This window comes from Elephas maximus, chromosome 15 (assembly GCF_024166365.1).
Source record: "Elephas maximus indicus isolate mEleMax1 chromosome 15, mEleMax1 primary haplotype, whole genome shotgun sequence".
NCBI lineage: Eukaryota > Metazoa > Chordata > Mammalia > Proboscidea > Elephantidae > Elephas > Elephas maximus.
In genome coordinates this window covers 18,356,455-18,381,532 of record NC_064833.1, presented here as the reverse complement: position 1 = coordinate 18,381,532, position 25,078 = coordinate 18,356,455, and the positions used below count along the sequence as shown (strand labels likewise).

The 25,078-nt window shown below is 43.9% G+C and overlaps 1 protein-coding gene across 6 annotated transcripts in view; it reads right to left on the bottom strand.

The window, feature by feature from the left end:
- Window positions 1-25,078, bottom strand: part of MTSS1 (MTSS I-BAR domain containing 1) — a 193,505-nt gene that overhangs the window by 151,367 nt on the left and 17,060 nt on the right. For all 6 annotated transcript variants that reach the window (XM_049854338.1, XM_049854337.1, XM_049854339.1 and 3 more), the window contains exons 2-3: window positions 6,311-6,372; window positions 498-571 (exon numbers count right to left, since the gene is read on the bottom strand). In XM_049854338.1, the coding sequence (XP_049710295.1) occupies window positions 498-571; window positions 6,311-6,372 (136 nt within the window). The remainder of the gene's footprint in view (window positions 1-497; window positions 572-6,310; window positions 6,373-25,078) is intronic.

The following is a 25,078-nucleotide window of genomic DNA, read 5'->3' as shown; positions in this document are numbered from 1 at the left end:
CTTTTGGTAGGACAATCCACGTGAGGAGGAAAAAAACAAACTGCAACCAAATGCAAAGCTCAGGGCTCTTCAGCCTACATGTCATTAAAAGTGATTAAAATCCACAATTAAAAAAAAAAAAGACGTCGAAGAACTACTAGAAAAAAATATCTAATTCCTATATTCATGTGGAGATGTACTTACAGATAAAGACCTGGAAACATCTGTTATCTTATCAATTAGAAGTAAAACACATGAAACGGGGAGAAAAGTGATCAAAAAAACACATCGAACCACCCCAAGTGTAAAGTGTGGCTCCTTTTCCTTATTTTCATTCTTTTTTGCATGTGCTATCTGTATATAACGTCTCATACGTGGAAACCCAGAGTTAAAAAATAAAAATATGAGTCAGCTAAGTTCTGATAACTGCAGCCGTATCTTCTTGTGAAGCCACCCCAGGCTAAGAGCCCACATGCTGATTTCAGTTAATGCTGGAAGTCATCCCTCCATCTGCTTACCACGTGTGTTGGTAGCCATGTCAGCCACTTTCTGAAAGGCGTCCAAGAAGGCAGCTGCCGCTACTACTGTTGTCCTGAAAATGCAAACAGATAACAAAAGCATGAGGAATGTCTCACACCAGCAAATTCATTACAGCTGAAGGGCTAAAACCTCTGCTAAGAAGAGAACGTAGACTTCCAGGAGAGACAACTCAATTGGATTTGGACAACCATTTGCTTCCTGGCCCCATTTTTTTCTTAGGAAGCATTCTGTTCTTCCTAGGAAGCACTCTACCCAGTAATGTCCAGCTCACTCAATGCTATGCGATAAATGCTAGTAGCTTTTCCCCATTCCATTTCACTTGATTGTTTAAAATTATTGCCAGGTCAATTTTGTCAAAGGAAGAAAAGACAATGTGGCTACCTAAAAGAAAAGTATCATTAAAAAACTGAAATGCTATAGTTGAAATTAAATCTAGAGCAGGAAAACTATACATATATATATATATATATATACACACATACGTATAACGATCGGAGGAAGGAATCTTGGAAAGAGTCCATCTAGGCCAAAGAATTCACTTTAGAGATGGAGTAACTGAGATTACAAAATGCAACGTGACCTTCAAGATCAATCGTTCAGAGTTGGGACTAGTACTATTTGCCATCAAGCCAATTCCAAATTCATGGCAACCTCAGGTGCATCAGAATAGAACTGTGCTCCACAGTTTTCAAGGGCTGGTTTTCTGGAAGTAATCATCAGGCCCTTCTAAGGTGCCTCTGGGTGGACTCGAACCTCCAACCTTTCATTTAGCACCAGAGTGCATTACCCATTTACACCACCCAGGGACTCCAAGAGCTGGGACTAGCATCCCGGTGTCATGACTCCCAGTCCCCAGCTCATCCCATCACAAGGTCCTATACGTGTGACTTTTCCTCCAAGACCTAATCATAATGAAACAAAGATACTATTTTTTTTCAAACTTAGGATGCTATTTCAACTATATATTCTGAATTCCTAAAAGCAGAGAATGGGGAGAAGTTACCACACTCGTTTTATGTCTAGAAATTATCTTGAATTCTTAACATCTTCTTGAGCACTGCAAGATACCTTGAGCACTCTGTGGTCTGCTAGTTCCCAGAGTCTTGATGCGAGATGTCAACCAACGAAGAGTTGTCAACATTCCACACCAGGACCACGGACCCTAAGCAAACAAGCCCCAGAAAACGCATGTAAGGATTTTACAATCAAGCTTTTAGCCTGGTGTGAATTTTCAAGTAAGTCACATATGAATCCGGTCTTCACTGAGCATATCTATAAATCCAAAGTTGCTAAATAAAGAACATGAGAATAGGACTGAAAAGAAAGAGTTCAAAATGGAGAAAAAGGAAAGAAATGGTCTTTAAACATAAGCACCAGTGACAATGAAATAAAAGCATCAAAAAGTACATTCGAAGGTTCCTGAGGTGGTCCCTGGGCTGACCTGGGCAACAATCCCTTAGAGAACTTCAAAATGAGGCCTGGAATTTTCTAGTAGAGCAAGAAAACATTCTGTTTGAGTAATAAAAAAATAATAATAAAGATATACGTGCACAAAGCCAACCAGCCAAAAAAAAAAAAAACTTTCGCCAACCAATAATTACTCTTAAAAGTATTATTTTTTAAAGACATCAAATGCAAACCCATGAAAAGTTAGCTTCATCAAACATCTTGTGATTGTAAATAGCTCATTTTGATTTACAATTAATTTCTGACACAATGGCTGGATTTATTCTCATTCACGTCAATGTCAATTGTCCAAGTTTAATAAGCCAGAGACAGAGGTGCCTTCTGCATGTCATGGTCTCCAGGATTCCACTGAAAATTAGGAGGGTGGTCAATTTTGAGGAATTAAGTGTCCCTGGGTGGAGCTCGGAGTCCTGGTCATGCAGTGACTAAGAGCTTGGCTGCTAACCAAAAGGTCGGCAGTTCAAATCCACGAGCCACTCCTTGGAAACCCTATGGAGTAGTTCTACTCTGTCCTCTAGGGTCGCCATGAGTCAGAATCGATCTGACAGCAACAGGTTTGGTTTTTTGGTTTGAGTGGAGCTTGGGTTTGTGCTTGCCTACTAACCAAAAGGTTGGAGGTTGGAACCCACCCAGTAGCACTGAGGAAGAAAGGCCTGGCAATCTGCTTCTGTAAAGATCAGTGCCAAGAAAACCCTATGGAGGGAGGAAAGTGCATCCTTTGGACTCAGGGTTCCTGCGCTGAGAAGCTCCTAAACCAGGGGAAGATTGATAAGGACCTTCCCCCAGAACTGACAGAGAAAAACTTCCCCTGGTGCTGACACTCTGAATTCACAGTCTAGCCTCCTAGACTGTGAGAATATAAATTTCTCTTTGCTAAAACCATAAAAAAAAAAAAGAAAGAAAGAAAACCCTACGCTGCAGCTCTACTCTGTAACACATACAGCTGCCATGAGTCGAAACTGACTTGACAATGGGTACGGTAAGGGCTTTTAATTGACTTCCAATTACAGCCATATTTCACTGTCTGACGTAGTCACAGGATAGTCTGACCCTCTCTAAGGGGCAGGGCAATCAAGCAGCCACTGATAATAGGAAGGAATGACTCAGCTTAAATCCTCCAAGACATATTTGCTTCTTCTACCCAACCAAAAAAAACCCATTGCCATCAAGTCAATTCCGACTCATAGCAACCCTACAGGACGTAGTAAAACTGCCCCATAGGGTTTCCAAGGAGCACCTGGTGGATTCGAACTGCCGACATTTGGTTAGCTGCCAAACTCTTAACTATGCCACCAGGGTTTCCACTTCTTCTACGGTGTAATCTTTATCCTTTCTCTAATACAGGAAATTAAACCGTGTGCTCGAGGCCCCTACAATGCCATTAGTCGAGTATTAGTCATTTGACAACATAATAAAGACATGGTCCTGCCCCTCAGGAGGCCTAAATGTTGTTAAAAATACAAAATATACCTGTACCAGTGAGAATAAGCTAAGATTACTTCAAGTTTTACTTTTGTGTGTTTATTAAGACAACTAGGCAGTCAATTTTTTTGAGCTTTAGCATCCTCATTTGTCAAAGGAGAAAAGAACCGTATTCTTGGTCAACCCTAAAAGCCTGTTACAACAATTAAACAAGGCCAAAAAAGACAAATTAGGGGGAAATGCGTGTCAATGCTTTACTATTCTACTACAGGAGAAGACCTACAATATGGAGAATGTCTTTCAGAAATAAATGATAATTGTGGCAGAGATGGACTGGGGGAGGGACTTGTTGTTATTAGGTGCCATAGGGTTTATTTCGATTCATAATGACCCCGTATGACAGAAAAGAACTGCCCCACGGTTCATGGCTGTAATCTCTATGGGAACAGATCGCCAGATCTTTCTCCCGGGTAGCCAATGGGTGGGTTCAAACTGCCAACCTTTTGGTTAGCAGCCAAGTACTTAGCCATTGCCACAAAGGCTCTTTCCATCTGGCTAAATAAGGGGAGGCTGGTGAAGGTCTTGGAGATCCTGGGTGGTGCAAACGATTAACATATTATAGCTGTTAACCTAAAGGGTGTAAGTTCAAGTCCACCCAGAGATGTCTGGGAAGAAAGGCCTGGCAATCTAACTGCCAAAAAAACAGCCAATGAAAACCCTATGGAGCATAGTTGAACTCCTGACACACATGGAGTTGCCATGAGTTCTTTATTTTTTATCGTTGAAGAACTCAGATAAAGGGCTTTGAATTCTGAGCAGAGGAGGCTGGATCTCATCCAGCACAGAGAAATTCCAAGTTCTTAAGCATGGAAATCATAAAGGACTTGACAACTGGAGAAGACAACCACATTCTAGAAACCACTGACCATCTGGAGGCCTACTCACAGCTCTAGAAATCCCAGAGCAAGTTCAAGTTCATGAGTGATCTCAAGCAATGTATTAGTCTCCTAGGACTGCTGTAATAAATTACCACATACTTGGTAGCTTTATGCAATGAAATTTATTTTCTCGCAGTTTTGCAGACTAACAACAACATCCTACTGCCATCAAGTCGATTCCAACTCATAGCGACCCTAGAAGACACAGTAGAACTGCCCCACAGGGTTTCCAAGGAGCACCTGGTGGATTCGAACTGCCGACCTTTTGGTTAGCAGCCTTAGCTCTTAACTACTGTACCACCAGACGAGAAGTCTGAAATCAAGGGACTGGCAGAGCCATGCTTCCCTCTGAAGGCTCTAGAGGAGAATCTGCCCCATGCCTTTCTCCTAGCTTCTGGTATTGCCAGCAATCCTTGGCATTATTTGGCTTGTAGACACATCACCCCAATCTCTGGCCCCGTCACCACATTGCATTCTCGCTGTAAGTTTCTGTGTCTCTGCTCTTACTCTTATAAGGGCACTACTTGTTTTGGATTGGGGCCACCCTAATGACCTCACATTAGCTTGACTACATCTGCAAAGACCCTATTTCCAAATAAGGTGACATTCGCAGGGCAGGGTTTAGGACTTTAATATACCTTTTGGGAGACACAATTCAACCCACAATAGGCGCCATGAAGCTAGAGGAATGGAAGGGATAAGATCAACTCCCCCGAGTTATTCTCTCCTAATCTATAAGGGAGCAATGGAACCTCCAGTCCTATGGCTAAAGCACCGGGAGGTAACCCCAGGTGACCACGGGCAAAGGCCCAAGAGGGTCAGGCCATCTCTCCCTCATCTCTCTCTGCCGTCCACATGGATTTTTATCCTAGAAAACACCTACATGTGCTGCTCTTTGGAAAACTATCCTCCACCATCCATCCAAACCAGTGTCATCCCCCAAATGCCAGGAGCTAAGATCATGAAAATAAGTACTTTTTTAAATGGTCCATACCTCATGGAGCACCTACCACGTGCAAAGACATTCCTTCTCCCCACTGATTTAAAAGACTACAGCTTTCACGAAAACATGTTGAAACATTCTGCATCGCACATTAAATGATACACGAACAAGAACAGAACAAGACTGGGCGATCGTAACAGCCCTGTAGGGTAGATCAGCAATAGGTTGTTTTTTCTTTAACAGCTGTAGGGAGGTATTAATTTGCATACCATAAAATTCACCCGTTTTAAGTGTCCAATTCAATGATTTTTTGGTAAATTTACAGAGTTGTACAATCATTACCACAACTCATTTTAAAAACATATCCATCACCCCCAAGAAGATCCCTCATACTCATTTGTAATCTGTCCCTCTTTCTAGTCCTATTCCCAGGCAACCACTAATCTACGTCTGTCTGTACAGATTTGCCTTTTCTAGACATTTCATATAACTGAAATTATACAATATTCATCACTAGGTTTTAAACTCTTTATACTGAGAGGCAGTAAGCAGAAAGGTAAAAGCATGGAATGTGGAGCCAGCCTAGCTGAGTTCAAATCCTCTCTACCATTTATAAGCTGTAAGACTTTGGGTAAGTTACTTAGCTTATCTGTACCTCAGTTTCTTCTTCAATAAAATGGGATATTAACTGTACTGCCTCAGGGGGTTGTGAGATTTAAATAAATTAATATAACTCTGGCATATAGTGAGTGCTACATAAATGTTACCCACCATTACCTCATTTGACTCTGAAAATTCCTGTGGAGGGAGGCAGAGGGGATGTGAGTCCAATTTTACATATAGTAACCAGGGGCCATGATATATGTTTAATAAGTGGTAATGCCCAAATCAGAACCGACTACCCCCTTCTATATCTGTAACATTTCCAAGATTAGCCCAATCTTGCACGTTGGGTCTGTCCTACTTCATCCTCTGTTTAAGGATGTTGCCTTTTTCCTGTGGACAACAAGCTTCTACTTACCGGAGCTGGGATTGTAGCTTTCCTGCTTTGTTTATGAAATCTTCCCAAACTGGATAGCTCCCCTGCAACAAAACAAAGCCATCAATAAGCCACACTGTGACAGACATCTGATTAAGGCATTCACAGAACACCCAATTCCAATTACACAGGGAACAATCTGTGTCTATTATACACTGCCCAGATTATATATAAATTTATCGGCTGAGGAATTGTGTTTAGAATGTGCTCCATCCGTGTCATCTTGCAAATACTACAAACATCAACTGGAATTAGTTCAGCCGAGTGTGCTACGTAATACATTGCTGTATCACCTTTTCACTCAATAGACGGGGGCTCCAAATGTATGAAGTGCCAAGCATTTAAGGCTCTACCCTGATCCAGCTGCTTATACAACATGGCCTTGTGTTCTAGCCCTTGTCCCTGACAGCAGGGAGGAGGGAACCAGAGTGACTGGGGCTCCTCCCTAGGACAGATGGCTATCAGGAAACATAATTAGAATATCAGAATCTCAAGGCTGGAAAGTTATCTAAATATAGCCACTCAGCTGATGCCTTCAGCCAACATCTACATACAATATGACAACAGGTGGTTTCCCAGCGGGCCTCAACTCAACAGCTAACAGGGAGCCCATTACCCTCCCATGGCAGCCCATATCGGCCACCCTGTCCTTTATGTCCACGTGATCCCAGTTCTAAACTTCTGAGGGCCCTCAGAGTACAATCAATTCTGTTCCCATGTGGAAGTCTTTTTAAAAAACTAAGGATAACTAGGACACTGGTGGTTCACTAGTAGAATTCTATTTCCTCAGCATACAGATTGAATAAGTATGGTGAAAGGATATAACCCTGACACATACCTTTCCTGATTTTAAACCATACAGTATCCCCCTGTTCTGTTCAAACAACTACCTCTCCGTCTATGTACAGGTTCAGCGTGAGCACAATTAAGTGTTCTGCAACTTCCCTTCATCCAAATGTTACCCATAATTTTATGATCCACACAGTTGAACGCCTTTGCATAGTCAATATAACACACTCACTACTAAACACTAAATAGACAATGGATAACTGGTAACTTTGGTGAAGGGTAAGACAGTACACAACGCTGGGGAAGCCAGCACAACTCGTCCAAGGCAAGGCCAGGAAGCTCCACAGATACATCCAAACTCCCTGAGGCACTGAATTACTGGACTGAGAGCTATGGGGACCATGGTCTCAGGGAACAGCCAGCTCAACTGGTGTAACATGGATTATAAAGAAAATGTTCTACATTCTACTTTGGTGAGTAGTGTTTGAGGTCTCAAAAGCTTGTGACCAGCCTTCTAAGATACTTCACTGGTCTCACCCTTTTCGGAGCAAGAGAGAATGAAGAAAACCAAAGACACAAAGGAAAGGTATGTCCAAAGGACTAATGGACAACAACTACCACAGCCTCCACCAGACTGAGTTCAGCATAACTAGATGATGCCTTACTACCATCACTGACTGCTCTGACAGGGATCACAATAGAGTCCCAGACAGAGAAAAATGCAGAACAAAATTCTAACTCACAAAAAAAGACCAGACTTACTGGTCTGACAGAGACTGGAGAAACCTGAGAGTATGGCCCCTGGACTCCCTTTTAGGCCACCCCTGAGGTTCACCCTTCAGCCAAAGGTTAGACAGGCCCATAAAACAAAATGAGACTAAAGGGGCACACCAATCCAAGGGCAAGAACTAGAAGGCAGGGGGGAATAGGAAAGCTGGTAATAGGGAACCTAAGGTCCAGAAGGGAGAGTGTTGACACGTCATGGGGTTGTTAACCAATGTCACAAAATAATATGTGTACTAATTGTTTAATGAGAAGCTACTGTGTTCTGTAAAACTTCATATAAAGTACAATAGGAAACCCTGGTGGCATAGTGGTTAAGAGCTACAGCTGCTAACCAAAAGGTCGGCAGTTCGAATCCACCAGGCGCTCCTTGGAAACCCTATGGGGCAGTTCTACTCTGTTCTGTGGGGTCACTATGAGCTGGAATCAACTCGATGGCAACGGGTAAAGTACAACAACAAAAAAAAAAAACAACAGTCACTATGATAGAACAGTACTTATTACATGCCAGTAATACCACCTTCATCCCCCAGTTGTGACAACCAAAAACATCTCCAAACATTGCCTAATGTCCTGTTGTGAGGTACTATCAAGTCAATTCTGACTCACAGTGACCCCATGTGACAGAGTAGAACTGCCCCATAGAGTTTTCTTGGTTGTAATCATTACAGAAGCAGGTCACCAGGTCTTTCTCCCACAGGGCCTCTGGGCCGGTTTGAACTGCCAGCCTTTCAGTTAGCAGCCAAGTGCTTAACCGTTGCACCACCAGGGCTATGGGGTAAAAACTGTCCCCAGTTAAGAACCCTTGCCTTAGAGAGATATCTGAGAAACTAATTTCTTTTGGTAAAGAAACAGTTAACTGGAGTTTAAAATTACTTCAGTTTCTTCCACAGTTACCACAGTTCATTTTCTTCCGCTAAAGTGAAATGACGTCTTTATTTTAAAAATAGCACGCATAGTAGGAACACATTGTTATAAAACTGCCTATTTACGTATTTCTCTATCAATTCTATCTGAAAACATGCACAGAGATATCTGGAAAACTGTGTCTACCAAATAATAAAATGGGTTCTTTCTGGAGGCTAAGATTTGGATCAACTGCTGCTTTCTTCTTTGTACTTTCCTCTCTGGCTAGTTTTTTTTTTTTTTTTAATAAATGATCTGGTATCATTTTTACGAAAGCAAAGTCATTGCATTAAAAAAAATTTAAGATCCAATTGGAGGTTCTGGCAACAACGGCACCATGAATTTACAATCTTCCCAAGCCTTGCCATCTGTTTCACACGTGCTGCTAGGCCACATCCACCAATTCTGCATTCGTGCGATCGAGACCTGCTTGGCCCAAATACAGGTCTCCAGATTTACTCCCATAAGTGCCGATTTGCTCCAATAGGTCACTAAGTTGTACCAGGGCAGGGATCATGTCTGACTGGCTCCTGGCAAAGGTCCTTAGACAGCCACACCTGAGCTACTGTCAACCAATACCCATGCAGAGGTCTTGTCACCACACTGCTAAGCCCTGCGGCCACCATCCCATCTTTGTGGCCTGTGGATTTCCTTCAACCCAAGAGCGGAACTATGTATTAACTGATATTAAATGAGCTCTTGCAAGATCTCACAATCCGTGCGCGGCACAGTTATGTGCTTGATTCCTAAACAAAAGGTTGGCGGTTCAAACCTATTCAGTGGTGCCATGAAAGAAAGGCTTAGTGATCTATTTCCAAAAAATCAGCCATTGGAAACCCTGTGGAGCACAGTTCTTCTCTGACACCCATGGGGTCACCGTGAGTTGGAGTCAACTCAACAGCAGCAACCGGTTTGTTTTTGCAACATCTCAGGCTACCATTCTAGTCCCATCAAGACATTGCAGAGATTCCAAGTATAACACCCAATATATTTACCTCTTCCTTGTCAAGTCCAGATATGAACAGCCCTTCTACATTTACATCCAAGTAATTAAAGAGATAAAGGCCAAGATTAGGGTCCTTGACTGGCCACTGAAGAGCTCTGTCCAGACGGACAGCAGTTAACACCCTTAAGAGAGCAAGACTTCAACCCAACAGTTACAGCCCTGTCTCGCCATTCTTTCACTTTCTGATTCATAAGCTATTGTAAGAAACTCTTTGAAAAGATGGGGGACGTTCAGAGACACTGTCCACCTAATTCTATTCCAAGGTACCACCATCTCTCACACAGGGAGAGGGACCTGAGGGCTGGGCCCTCCTCTCCCAAGCACCAACAACCCCCATCCCCCATCCAGGGAGCCCTGGAGAAGGCCACTGAGATGAGCAATAATGTTTATTAAGAGAAAAGTGAGACAACCAGCAAGAACAGACCAGAATGCTAAGTGGTCTGGGCAGGGAGCATTGAGTCTGGAGTTCCAGACACAGCCCTGCCAGTATTTACTAGGTGAAATCACTTTACTCCTCAGGACCTGTTTCCTAATAATAATACTAAATGTAATAGTGATAGTCTCTGGGTGGCACAAATGGTTAAACACTCAACTGCTAACCAAAAAGTTGGTGGTTCAAACCCACCCAGAGGTACCTAAGGAGACAGGCCCGGCAATCTGCTTCTGAACGGTCACAGCCTTGAAAACCCGACTCTGCACACATGGGGTCACCTTAAGTCAGAACTGACTTGATGGCAACCAACAACAATAACAATAACGATAGTTATTATATATGATATTTCAATAGAAAATATAATAAATATATAAATTATAAAATAATAAAAATTTCATCACTATCATCAGCAATACCAATTACTGAACTTTGAAACAACACAGGAGTCAGAAGCACAAATTTGGGAGTCCAATTGCTTGGACTGTATTTTAGCTTTACGGTTTGCTAGATGACATTCAACCAGTCGCTTAAGCTCTACATGAGGACGAGTCACCAGTTTACACGGTTAGTTCAAGACATAAATGAGGATATACATAAAAAGTGCTCAGTGTACTGCCTTACCCATGGTAAGTGCTCAATAAAGCAAATGGAGGAAATGATGAAGTAAAAGAGCTGAATAGAATATTTCAAAAGGAGGCTCGGGAAGACAAAGTAAAATATTATAATAAAATGTGCAAAGACCTGAAGTTGGAAAACCAAAAAGGAAGAACACGTTTGGCATTTGTCAAACTGAAAGTACTGAAGAAATATCCAAACCTCGAGCTGCAATACTGAAGGATTCTATGGGCAAAATACTGAACAATGCTAGAAGCATCAAAAGAAGATGGAAGGAGTACACAGTCACTGAAGCAAAAAGAACTGGTCAAAATTCAACCATGTCAGGAGGTGGCATATGACAAAGAACCGATGGTACTAAAGAAAGAAGTCCAAGTTGCACTGAAGGCCTTGGTGAAACACAAGGCTCCAATTTAGATGTTTCAACAAATGAATGCGGCACTAATGGTGCTAGCTCGTCTATACCGAGAAATTTGAAAGACAGTTACCCGGCCAACAGGATGGAAGAGATCCATACTTGTGCTCATTCAGATCCAACAGAGTGCAGAAATTATCTAACAATATCATTAATATCCCATACAAGTAAAATTTTGCTAAGACTATTCAAAAATGGTTGCAGCAATACACGGACAGGGAACTGCCTGAAACTCAAGCCAGATTCAGAAGATACGGAAGGAGGGATATCATTGCTGATGTCAGATGGATTTTGGCTGAAAGCAAAGAATACCAGAAAGATATTTACCTGTGTTTACTGACTATGCAAAGGCATTCGACTGTGTCTATCATAGCAAATTATGGGTAACATTGGGAATTTCAGAATACTTAATTCTGCTCATGCAGAACCTGTACCTAGACCAAGAGGCAATTGTTGGAACAGAACAAGGGGATACTGTGTGGCTTAAAATCAGAAAAGGTGTGCATCAGGGTTATATCCTTTCACCATACCTATTCAATCTGTATGCTGAGCAAGTAATCCAAGAAACTGGACTATATGAAGAAAAACAGGGCATCAGGATTGGAGGAAGACTCATTAACAACCTGCGTTATGCAGATGACACAACCTTGCTTGCTGAAAGCAAAGAGGACTTGAAGCACTTACTGATGAAGATCAAAAACTATAGCCTTCAGTATGGGATTATACCTCAATATAAAGAAAACAAAAATCCTTACAACTGGACCAATAAACATCATGTTCAACATCAAAAAGATTGAAGTTGCCAGGGATTTCATTTCACTTGGATCCACAATCAAAACTCATGGCAGCAGCAGTCAAGAAATCAAATGACGTATCGCATTGGGCAAATCTGCTGCAAAAGACCTCTCGAAAGTGTTAAAAAAACAAAGCTGTCACTTTGAGGGCTAAGGTGCACCTGACCAGAGCCATGATATCTTCAATCACCTCACATGCATGTGAAAGCTGGACAATGAATAAGGAAGACTGAAAAAGAATTGATGCTTTTCAGTTATGGTGCTGGTGAAGAATGCTGAATATACCATTGGCTCCCAGAAGAATGAACAAGTCTGTCTTGGAAGAAGTACAGCCTGAATGCTCCTTCGAAGCAAGAATGGCTAGACTTCACCTCACGTACTTTGGAGGGACCAGTTATCAGGAGGGACCAGTCCCTGGAGAAGGACACCATGCTTGGTAAGGTAGATAGTCAGTGAAAAAGAGAAAGACCCTTGACAAGATGGATCGACACAGCAGCTGCAGCAATGGGCTCAAACATGGCAACAATTGTTGAGGATGGCGCAGGACCTGGCAGTGTTTCATTTTGTTGTACAGAGGGTCACTATGAGTCGGAACCAACTCATTGGCCCATAACAACAACATGATTGATCCAAACATTTGCAGACTCTGAGTGATCTTACTCAGAAGGTTGGGAGAGATCTTAAAAACACTCTAAGTTGGACCGTACACGCCAGCTGGGATCCCTTATTGTTAGCGGTGCTTCAGTAGTAGAAGTCTCACTTTCCATGCCAAAGGCCAAGGTTCAACTCCAGGTCAATACATCTTGTGCACAGCCACCACCCATGTGTGGGTTATGGTTTGCATGTTGTTATGATGCTGAACAGGCTTCAGTAGACTAAGACAGGCTTGGAAAAAAGATCTGGTGATCTACTTCTGAAAATCAGCCAGTGAAAACCCTATGGATCACAACGGTCCAATCCCAGACCAGTCACTGGATGGTGCAAGATCAGCCTTTTGTTCCACCGTGCATGGGGTTACCATAAGTCAGTAGCCAACTCAAGGGCAGCTCACAACAACAATGTGTAGAACCAGGTGACATGGGAAGCTAACTGAAATGTCAGTGGTTTGAACCCAAAAGCTGCTCTTCAGGAGAAAGACTTGGCAGCCCACTTCCATAAAGACTACAGCCTTGGAAACCCTAGGGAGCAGTCTACTCTTGTCCTATAGGGTTGCTATGAGTCAGAATCAACCTGACGGCAATAGGTTTGGGTTTTTTTTGGTGTATTAGTTGGCCAGAGCCCCCTGGCTGGCACAAAACCTTAAGTGCTCAGCTACTAACAAAAAGGTTGGCAGTTCAAATCTACCCAGAGGCACCTTGAAAGAAAGTCCTAGTGATCTACTTAAAAAACAATCAGCCACTGAAAACCCTGTGGAGCACAGTTCTACTCTTGACACTCATAGAGTTACCATAAGTCAGAATCGACCCCACGGCAACTGGTTTTTCGGTATTAGCTGACCACAATTAAACCCGAAACAGGCTGAGGTAGCTGGGTGTACAGTACCAGACAACCGCTCTGCTGCTCCTAAGTAAACGGTGCTACAGAGAATTCCAACCCGAGATGAGTATGCCTAAAAACAGGGACTGCTCAAGCCACTTTAAAACTACTTACCTGCCCTGACGTGGGGCTTCATTTCAGTCTTTTACCAGAGTAGCAAGAGAAAGAGGGACCCCCCTCTAGTCAAGGGGCACAGCACACGGCTCTCGGCCTACGAACACCCACTCAGCCAGAAGAAGGCTGCCAAGAGCAGCTCTCTCCTGAGCTAATGATATCTGACAGTCTATCAAAGGGTGTCAAGCCCACCTGTTTCAGGGAATATATAATTTAATGGATTAAAAAAAAAAAAAAAACCAACTTCTAAGAACAGAAGACAAAAACCTCCTTGTTGAGACATGAAAAGACATGTGTAAATGTTATTAAAATTTAAAGGCAAGGCGATGTTGGGTTGCTCCAGATTTTTTTCCCCCCTGTTTTTTCAGGAAAAAAAAAGAAGTTTGGGCCTATCTGAAAGCAGTTTTACTACAAAAATTCAAATGCTTTGAGGAAGTGAGAGAAGAGGCTGAAGATAACAGTAGAAAGATTAAAAGGTAACTGAGAGAAAAAAGACCCTGGATTTTTCTAGACTAAGAGATTTAGTAAATGGGACCGTACTCAAGTTTCAAAAGAAACCTGCCAACAAGGCATTTTATACATTTCGAGTCCTTCTAGAAAGCAATTCCAATATACTCCTTGGTTTTCTCGTCTACACCCACCCACCCACGGCTGCGTTTCTGACTGCTCTATTCACGTCTGAGGAAACCCCGAGGAATGCATTCCCAGAGTGATGAAGAAGTTTCCACACAGATCCTGCTGTGGAGTCCACCAGAGAAAGCAGAAAGGTTTCGCGACTTTCCAGACAGACAGACCCACATCAAAGAAAACAGAACTCCCGCCAAGCACCCTGGTTTTGCCAAATCCAAAGTCAGGAGGCAAAAGGAAAAATCTCTCCTCCTGCAGCCATCATTTGAATTTCTTTGGAGAGGAGGGTAGGGAGTTTTGGGGACCCTGGGCAGTTTGTTGAAGAGAGAACTCAAATCACACTGGGTTCTGACAGAAAGGGAAAAGTCCCCTATTAAAGAAACGGGAAAAGAAAGTCACTTTGTTTACAGGCATATAAAGAGAACTCCCTTAATCAAGATGTGTGGCTGTCCCCACTTCCTACAGCGAGAGAGATGGGGCTTCCCTGAAAACACGCTATAATTCACGTCTCTGCAGCTGCCAAGTGGGGATCCCACAGGGCTCCCCACATCACATGCACCATCTCTGATGACCACCTTCTCTTCAAACTTCCTAGAGGATTCAACAATCTGGAAAACTCCTATGCCATCATCAAGACCCAGCAGAAATGTCACTTCTTCTAGAGAGTTCTCTGATGCACTTTCTTTTCACCTGCCCTCCTGGATTAGAGCTCTCTTGGTTTATTACATCAAGTAATTCGCCATTTATGAGCCTAAGATCTCCCCGCTGAACTGTGGGCTCAAGGATGGACAAATGAAGGGAGAAAGGAGAAGCATTTCCGGCAAGAGGGAAGGCAAGTGCAAAGGTAGGGAAGCAGAGAGGATCCAAGCCAGCTCTGGGGAGAAGCAGGAAAGGGGCAGTGTAGAGTAAAGGGGCAGTGTAGACAAAGTGACTATGGGTCACTTCAAAGGCAAGGTCTGGGGTTTAACCCAACTAGGACAGCAGAGGATCACCTGAGTGGCCTTCATTCCAATGGCAGGTGACATAAATCCCAAACCAACCATGTGATGGGAAAATCTGGCTAATGAGTTACCTACCTGATCCCTTTCCAGGTGGGGAGGAGAATTAGTCCTTTTCTAACTTTCTCAGGAGAAAAGCCCGCTAAATCTCCTTCCGCTCCTCAAGAATCTGGTAACCACCTAAACAAATATGCGAGCTGGCTTTCCCGCCCCACCCTCAGGTTTGTGCTTTGGGAGTACCCCCAAGTCCCTCTCCACTTCTCGTTCTCCTGCTTCAGGTTCCCCAGAGCCAGAAGGCCAGGGCAGGCCACTTGCCTCATGCAGGGCGCAGAAGGCAGGCAACAGCAAAACTGGCTTGGGGTTCTGTTTCGTCTTGTATTAAACAGAGGCTCAGGATGGTGTCCCACACACGGTGCAGGAGAATTAACTGTGTAACTCATCAGGCACGGCTGGTGAACGGTGCTCCATAAATAATGCAGCAACTGCTCTCCCAGCCCAGCCGCTGGGGCAGCGGGACCTCCAGGGACAGCTGAGGGAATTGGATACCAAGCTGCTCCACAGAGAAGGGAGAGGAGCTGGGAGCTGTGGCTGGAGAAGAGGCAACTTGAGAGAGGACAGAGAGCTGGGCAGGATGCTCATGAGGAAGAAGAAGTGTGTGGTTGAGAACAAAAAAAGGACAGGCAGGGTAGGCTACAGAGAGTTAGGTTCCAGCTCAAAGGCCTCTGTCGTGCCCAAAAGGGTGCAGACAGAGGCTGGCTCACCAGTGGTTAGGGCTGGCAAGAACTCAAGCCTCGGGGATAAGGTTGGACAGATACCTTGCCAAGTCCCTACCTCTCACCTTGACAAGCACCACTGTCGTCATCTTCATCAGGGAGCATCACTATTTTCTGAGCAGTTGCTACGTTCCAGATACATACATCACCGCTTCTCAAACCTTAATTTACATTATCCGTCACCTGGGGGTCCTGTCAAAACACAGCTGAGTGGGGCCTGGGATGCTGCAAGTCTAGTCTGAGTAGAGATGCTGGTGCTGCTGGTCCACTGACCACACCGTGAGTGACACAGCTTTAGACCACACTTGGCTTATGCTCACAACAATCCAGTGAGGCAGGTACTGCTAGTATTGTATGGCTGAGGAAACGGAGGCCCAGAGGGTTCTACTGAAGTGATCTCGGCTGAAATCTGAGCCCAGATCTGTCTGACTTTGCAACCCAAGCTCTACCCTGATTCTGGGAAGTGAAAGCAGCAGGATGGACAGACCCAGCCTCCCATCCCAGCCCAGACATGGGCTGCAGAAAGCGGCTGAGACAGCAGGCTGGATCCTGCTCTACATGAGCGTCCTGTAGGGGCTCAGATCTGTTTGTTCTTCTGGCAGTCCATGGTATATGCATTATTCTTCATCAACACCACAATTCGATGGTGTCAATTCTTCTTCGGTCTTCCTTTTTCACTGCCCACCTTTCACACGCATATAACGAGACTGAAAAGACCCTGGGCTTCAGTCAGGAACACCTGAGAATGGAGATTTCATCCCAAATCATCAGGAAAGACCAATAGCTAGAAAAGGACATCATGTTTGGTAAAGTGGGGTGGGGGGCAGGGGTTGTCAGCGAAAACAAAGGAAACCATCAATGAGATGGATCAACACAATAGCCACAGCGATAGACTCAAACATACCAATGGTCATGAAGACAGCACAGGACGGGCAACGTTTTGTTCTGTTATGCAGAAGGCCCCCAGGAGCTGGAACTGACTCAAAGGCAACTAACAGCAGAAACTAGAGGCGCTCAGACCATGCAGAACAGGGAGCGACAGCTCTCCAGACATACAACACCTGGGTACAGCTGTAAATGCCCCCAAGGGAACTCCACCGTCACATTAGAAATGGTCAGAATCCTTAACCACCTGAAAACAAAAAACAAAACAAGAAAACCCCTTTGTGTAGAAAAAGGCCTCAGAGAAAATGCCGGAAACGTTCACAGGCTCTGTCATTCAGTGGTATGATTGCAGGTAATTTAATCTCATCTTCAGGCTTTCTGTGGATTCTGGAACTTATCTGCAGAGGGCCTCCCTGAAGCATCTCAAGCTGCCGCCGTCGCCCCCACTGCCACTACTTCCCGCTCCCCACGTCTGCGGGAACCTCAGTAGGGTGAGCATGAGGAACGGTTGGCAGTAGCCCTCTTCTTCTTGCCCTAGGTACACCCCTTCTGGGAAATGAAAAGAGAGGAAGCTTCCAGAGGAACCTTCTGCCCTCATCCCCAGCTCCCCTGGACTCACTTCTCCAGAAGTGGGTGTGCAGAATGACGGACAAGACTCGTGAATATCTCTGTCACAGTTTTGTCCTCAAAGCCACCCTTCCCCACCCCATCCTGCAAGATGAAGGGCTCCTCCGATCAGACGAAAGACGTTGTGTAAGCGCATCCATCATAAAGACCGTTCCTGGGCTATTATTCTCTGGTGGGGCTCGCCTAATCCACTAATTATCCCTGTCCATCAAGTGGATGACAGCCTTGGGGATAATCAATGGTTGCTTCCTTGCACGCCCACTCTCACCCACTTGCCCATCCTGAACAGCAATAAATGTGCCTCTGCAGAGGCTGATGTAACCACAAAGGACGCTCCTCCATCCATCCTTCCCTCACACGCGGCTCCATTTGTAACTAGAACACACTAATTAAGCCAAAGACATCAAGCTTTTTCTCCCTCCTGCATTACTAGGTTAATGCCCAGACTGTCTGTTTTCTGACACATGGGTCGGTCTCTACTTGAAATAAGAGAAGTAAACAAATACGTCAATCATACCTTCAAAATTATTTTGTTTTGTTTAACTATACCAGTTATTGTTGCTGTGTGCCATCGAGTTGATTCCAATCCACAGCAATCCCATGGCACAGGGCGGAACTGCCCTATAGGGTTTCCAAGGCTGTTAATCTTTACAGGGAGCAGACTGCCAGGTCTTTTCTCCTGCAGAGCCACTGGGTGGGTTTCTAACCACCGACCTTTCAGTTAGCAGTTGAGTGCTTAACAGCTGTGCCATCAGGGCCCGCGTAAGCATTCCTTTGTCTATTCTGAGCCACCCAAATCAGGGTAACCACTAGCCACATGTGGGTTCTTAAATTTAAGTTAATCCCAATGAAATAAAATATTCGACTCTTCAGTCACAGGGGCAACATTTCAAGTCCTCAATAGATACCTGTCATGGACTGAATTGTGTCCCCAAAACACACGTGTCATTGGTTTGGCCATGATTCCCAGTATTGTGTAGCTGTCCTCCATTTTGTGCTTTTTCTATGTGTTATAAATCATAATCTCTGCCTGTGGCTAAAGAGCTAGGGTAAGATGTAACACCCTTGCTCAGGTCACATCCCTGATTCACTGTAAAAGAAGTTTCCCTGGGGTGTGGCCTGTGCCACCTTTTATCTTACAAGAAATAAAAAGAAAAGGAAGCAAGCAGAGAGTTGGGGATCTCATACCACCAAGAGAACAGTGCTGGGAGCAGAGTGCATTCTTTGGACCCGGAGTCCCTGCATGGAGAAGCTCCTAGTCCAGGGGAAGATTGATGACAAGGACCTTCCTCCAGAGCTGACAGAGAGAGAAAGTCTTCCCCTGGAGGTGACGCCCTGAATGGGGACTTCTAGCCTACTAGACTGTGAGAAAATAAATTTCTCCTTATTAAAGCCACCCACTTGTGGTATTTGTTGTGGCAGTGCTAGATACCTAAGGCAGTACCTGTGGCTACAGTACTGGGGAGTGCAGATAGAAGAACCTCTAACTGCAGACAGTTCTATTACTCAGCACTGGCCATGACATGGCAAAGCCACCCTGGGCAGCCTTGGGCTGTTCTGTAGCTGCAACTAGGTGTCTGGTTCTATTTTTTTAAACTTTTGTGGAAAAAAAAGCGCAGGCACTACATTTCTGTGAAAATAGAACCCTTCTCCGACTCCTTTTTCTTTCCCCAAATTCATCTCACCCCTCCACTAACTTTTACTGCCTTTAGTAATTTATTGCTTTATTATTATTTCCTTTATGATTTCAGATGGTCCCTCCCACCAATAAAAAGGGGGTGGGGGGAATTACTACCTTCATCATTCACCCTACGCTATGCCTTACGTGAAACCAAGGTGGAATCTCCCATCCGGAAGTCCAAACCTACTTCACTAGCATCATGAATAACACCCCCTCACATTATATAGACCATGACAGATGATAAAGGGCTTTCACAACAACCCAGGGAAGGCCATTGGTAGGACAGGCATTAGTCCTTCCCTTTTGACTGAGGGAAAACAAGGCTCAGAAAAGCGAAGTAATGGTCCATGGTCACAGAGGATCTGTCCCCACACCAGTTTCTCTCATTAACTGCTCCTAAGTTTCCCCAATTCCTTTTAAAATGAAACTGTTCCATGGTTTCACCTAAGACTAACTCATTCTCTTGTTAAATGACAGATTCTGGAGCCAAATTATAAAAATTTTAACCAAGATTTTATTTGGGAGTAAACCAAATTAGTACAGCAAAGAAGCTTGGCACTCAGGCGGAGATGCCAAAGGCTTCAATTTGAGAAAGAGCAGTATCTTTTTATAGAAACTTTGAGGAATTTAGTTGGTGAAAAACAAAAGGTTCTGGAAAGTTGTCGTTTAAGGAAAGGCAGATCCTTTCAAAGGGGATGCGAGTATACGATTGGACCACACATCCTTTCTTTCATTTGTAATAGCTGCAAGGGTCCTTGTCTTTACTATGATGACACCTCAAGAGAATGTGGGTTTGGAGAACGTCAGTTAAGTAAGGTTTTTAGGAGCAAGCCCCTGGGGCAGGCCTAAACCAGTCATGGTCACTTCTGGCTGATACTTCATATCTGCAAAACTGCTGTAATAGGTGCCCTCATAGCGACCCCCATGTGGCTCAGCAGACCTGCCCCATATGATCTTCTAGGCTGTAATCTTTATGGGGGAGCCCTGGTGGTACAGTGGTTAAGACCTCAGCTGCTAACCAAAAGTTCAGCAGTTCAAATCCACCAGACACTTCTTGGAAACCCTATGGGGACTGCTGTACTCTGTCCCATAGGATTGTTATGAGTCAGACTCAACTCGAAGACGATGGGTTTGGTTATTTTCATTTATTTATTTATTTATCGGTTAATCTTCACGGGAGCAGATCACCAGGTCTTTCTCCCTCGCATCCGCTTGGTGGGTGGGTTCAAACCGCCAGCCTTCTGGTTAGCAGCCGATTGCTTAACAGCCGTGTCACCAAGGCGTCTCTGGAAACCTGGGTACTCAATATTTAACTTCCTAACATGGGGGCTGGCACTCCATGCTTTACCTAAGTGATCATAAGCAATGGTATGTACATTTAACCCCCCTCCCAGAATAGTATATATCTACCCCCGCTAACCTTTTCCCCCTTACAACAGGGTCCAAAGCTATTGTGCCATTTGTTTATTCCTGTATATAACGTCCATGTGAGATGACGAACCTAAGTAAGCACTTGATGAACTGCACGGCCTATAGGAATGTTAAGTATCATTACCATTAATTCATGTTTGTACCTCTCTCCTCACCCACATCTCCTCCCCGGAAGTACCCTTTCTTACTCGCCTCCACCTAACGCCAACTGCTTCTGCATTTTAGGGACTAGTTCTTCTTTGCGCCAATCTCTCCAACGCCCTGAAAAAAACACACAAACACTCATGACCATTTTTTTTTTTTTTGTCTTATTCTTTGTCCAGCTTTCTCATGCATATAAAGTGACTGAAAATCGCATGGCTTGGGTCAGGCACACCTTAGTTCTCAAAGTGACATCTTTGCTTTTAAACGCTTTCAAGAGGTCTTTTTGTAGACCGATGCAATGCATCTTTTGATTTCCTGACTGCTGGTGTTTTGTGGGTGTTGATTGTAGACCCAAGTAAAATGAAATCCTTGACAACTTCTATCTTTTCTCTGATTATCATGATGTTGCTTACTGGTCCAGCTGTAAGGACTTTTGTTTCTTTATGTTGAGGTGTAATCCGTACTGAAGGCTGTGGTCTTTGATCTTCATTAGTAAGTGCTTCAAGTCTTCTTCACCTTCAGCAAGCAAGGTTGTGTCATCTGCATAATGCAGGTTGTTAATGAGTCTTCCACCAACCCTGATGCCACGTTTTTCTTCATATAGTCCAGGTTCTCGGATTATTTACCCAGCATACAGATTTAATAAGTATGGTGAAAAGATACAACCCCAACACACACGTTCTTGATTTCAAATCATGCAGAATCCCCTTACTCTGTTCGAACAACTGCTTCTTAGTCTATGTACAGATTTTACATGAGCATAATTAAGTGTTCTGGAATTCCTATTCTTCCCAATGTTACCCATGATTTCTTAGGATCCACACAGTCGAATGCCTTTGCATAGTCAATAAAACACAGGTAAAAATCTTTCTGGTATTCTTTGCTTTCAGACAAGATCCATCTGACATTAGCAATGATACCCCTCATTCCACGTCTTCTTCTGAATCCAGCTTGAACATGTGGCAGTTCCCTGCCGATATACTGCTGCAACCGTTTTTGAATGATCTTCAGCAAAATTTTACTTGCATGTGGTATTAATGATATTGTTCAATAATTTCCACGTTCTGTTGGATCACCTTCCTTTGGAATGGGCACGAGTATGGATCTCTTCCAGTTGGATGGCCAAGTATCTAGCTGTCTTGCAAATTTCTTGGCATAAATGAGTGAGCACCTCCAGCACTACATCCGTTTGTTGAAACATCTCAATTGATATTCTCTCAATTCTGGAGCCTCGTTTTCCACCAATTCCTTCAGTGCAGCTTGGACTTCTTCCTTCAATACCAACAGTTCTTGATCACATGCTGCCTCCTGAAATGGCTGAATATTATTCAATTCTTTTTGGTTCAGTGACTGTATTCCTTCCATCTTCTTTTAATGCTTCCTTTGTCACTCAGACTTTTGCCCATAGAATCCTTCGATATTATACTTCAAGGCTTGAATTTTTTCTTCAGTTCCTTCAGCTTGAGAAATGCCGAGTGTGTTCTTCCCTTTACGTTTTCTAAATCCAGGTCTTTGCACATCTCATTGTAATACTTTGTCTTCTCAAGCTGGCCTTTGAAATCTTCTGCTCAGCTCTTTTACTTCATCATTTCTTCCTTTTGCTTTGGCTACTCTACACTCGAGAGCAAGTTTCAGAGTCTTGGCCTTTTTCTTCCTCGTCTTTTTAAAGACCTTTTGCTTTCTTCATGTATGACGCCCTTGATGTCGTCCCAAAACTTGTCTGGTCTTTGGTCATTAGTGTTCAAGACATCAAATCTAGTCTTGAGATGGTCTCTAAATTCAGGTGAAATATACTCAAAGCTGCACTTTGGCTCTCGTGGACTTGTTTCAATTTTCTTCAGCTTTAACTTGAACTTGCATATGATCACTTGACGGTCTGTTCCGCAGTTGTCCCTGGTCTTGTTCTGACTGATGATACTGAGCTTCTCCATCTTCTTTCCACAGATGCAGTCGATTTGATTCCTGCAGTATTCCATCTGGTGAGGTCCACATGTATGGCCACCATTTACGTTGTTGAAAAAAAGGTATTTGCAATGAAGTCGTCACTGGTCTTGCAGAATTCTATCATGCGATCTCCGGTGTCATTTCTATCACCAAGGCCATATTTCCAACTATCGATCTTTCCTCCTCGTTTTCAACTTTCACATTCCAATAACCAGTAATTATCATATGCATCTTGATTGCATGTTTGATCAATTTCAGACTGCAGAAGTTTATAAAAATCTTCATCATCTTTGGCATTAGCGGTTGCTGCGTATATTTGAATAATAGCCGTATTAACTCATCTTCGTTGTAGGTGTATGGATACCATCCTATCACTGACAGCACTGTACTTCAGGATACGAAATGTGTTGCCATCAAGATGATTCTGGCTCATAGCAAACCTACAGGACACAGCAGAACTGCTCCATAGGGTTTCCAAGGCTGTCATCTTCAAGGAAGCCGATGGCCACATCTTTCGCCCACAGAGAGGCTGGTGAGTTTGAACCATCAACCTTCTGGTTAGTTGCTAAGTGCTTAACCACCGTGCTACCAGAGCTCCATACTTCAGGATAGATCTTCAAATGTCTTTTAGACGATGAATGTGACACCACCGCTCTTCAATTTGTCATTTCTGGCATAGTAGACAGTATAACTGTCTGATTCAAAATAGCCAATACCAGTTCTTTTCAGCTCACTAATGCCTAGCACGTGGATCTTTATGCATTCTGTTTCATTTTTTGACAACTTCCAATTTTCTTAGATTCATACTTCGTACATTCCACGTTACAATTATTAATAAATGTTTGCAGCTGTTTCTTCTTATTCTGAGTTATGCCGCATCAGCAAATGAAGGTTTCGAAAGCTTTACTCCATTCTCGTCATTAAAGTTGATTCTAGTTTGAGGAGGCAGCCCTTCCCCAGTCGTATTTTGAGTGCCTTCCAACCTGAGGGCCTCATTTTCAAACCCACCAGTGGCTCCGCAGAATAAAGACCTGGTGACCAGCTCCGGTAAAGATTAAAAAAAAAAAAAAAAGCCTATGGAGCAGTTCTACTCTGTCACATGAACTCATTGTGAGTTTAAATCGACTCGACGGTACCCAACAACAACAACATTGCTTTAATGAGTCACAGTACAGTGTCAGTAGCGTTGACTCAGACATTTAATGAGCAGCTACTACGAACTGACACTGAGCTAGGCACAGGCCACACAAAGATAAGTAAGCCACCAAAGTGTCGGGCGGAACTCAGTCTAGGAGGAAAGCTGATGGGTAGACCATCGATCCCAAGTTTACCAACAAAGTACTGGGAGGCAGTGTTGGTACAACTTTCCCAAAGGACGTAATGCTTTACCTGGGTCTTACAGGATAAACTGGAATCTTCCTGGCAAAGAGGAGGGGAAGGAAGAAGGAAGTATGCCCTGCAAAAGCAGCAGAACTAGCAAAGGAAAGGAAGTGCAGAAGAGCACGCTGCGTTCTCGGCACTGGAGGCATTTTGTTCAACTGGAACATATACCAGCTACGTCTGCGGTGCAGCGAGGCTGGCAAGAGAGTAGGGGGAGCATGCCTACTTACTTCATGAGCTGCAGAGGAAGCTCCTGAGGGCTTGGGGTGGCCTGGCAGCCATCCCCTCTTCCACTTGCTCAGGGCGCAATCCCACTGCAACCTATACGACATTTGCTAGAACTGCAGATTCCTGAGCCCCAGCCCAGACTTATACAAGTGAAGTTTCTGGGAATGAGGCCCAAGAATCTGCATGTTAGTACACTCTCAGGGGAGACTTACGCTTCCTAAAAACACATACAGCAGTATCTAAGAACCACTGCACTAGATAAGATGCCGCGTCTCTCTGAGCCCTTGGAAGCTATGGCCTTAGCGATATCTCAGTCCTAATGTCCATGTCTGACTCCTTCAGGAGTCATCTCCGGCGACAGGCACTCACACATGAGAATGTGAACTGATACAGGACTTCTGGAAGGCATTCAACAAGGGCTTTCCAAAGCCTTAAGAAGTACATATCTTTTGACATAAGAGAAATCCTTCGGGGAAAACCATCAAAGTACATCAATATTTATCTACGAGGATATATTAACCGCAACGTTGTTTACAATTTGGAGTCCCTGGGTGGTGCAAACAGTTAACGTGCTCAGCTGCTAACCAATAGGTTGATGGTTCAAGTCCATCCTTGGAAGAAAGGCCTGGGAGTCTACTTTC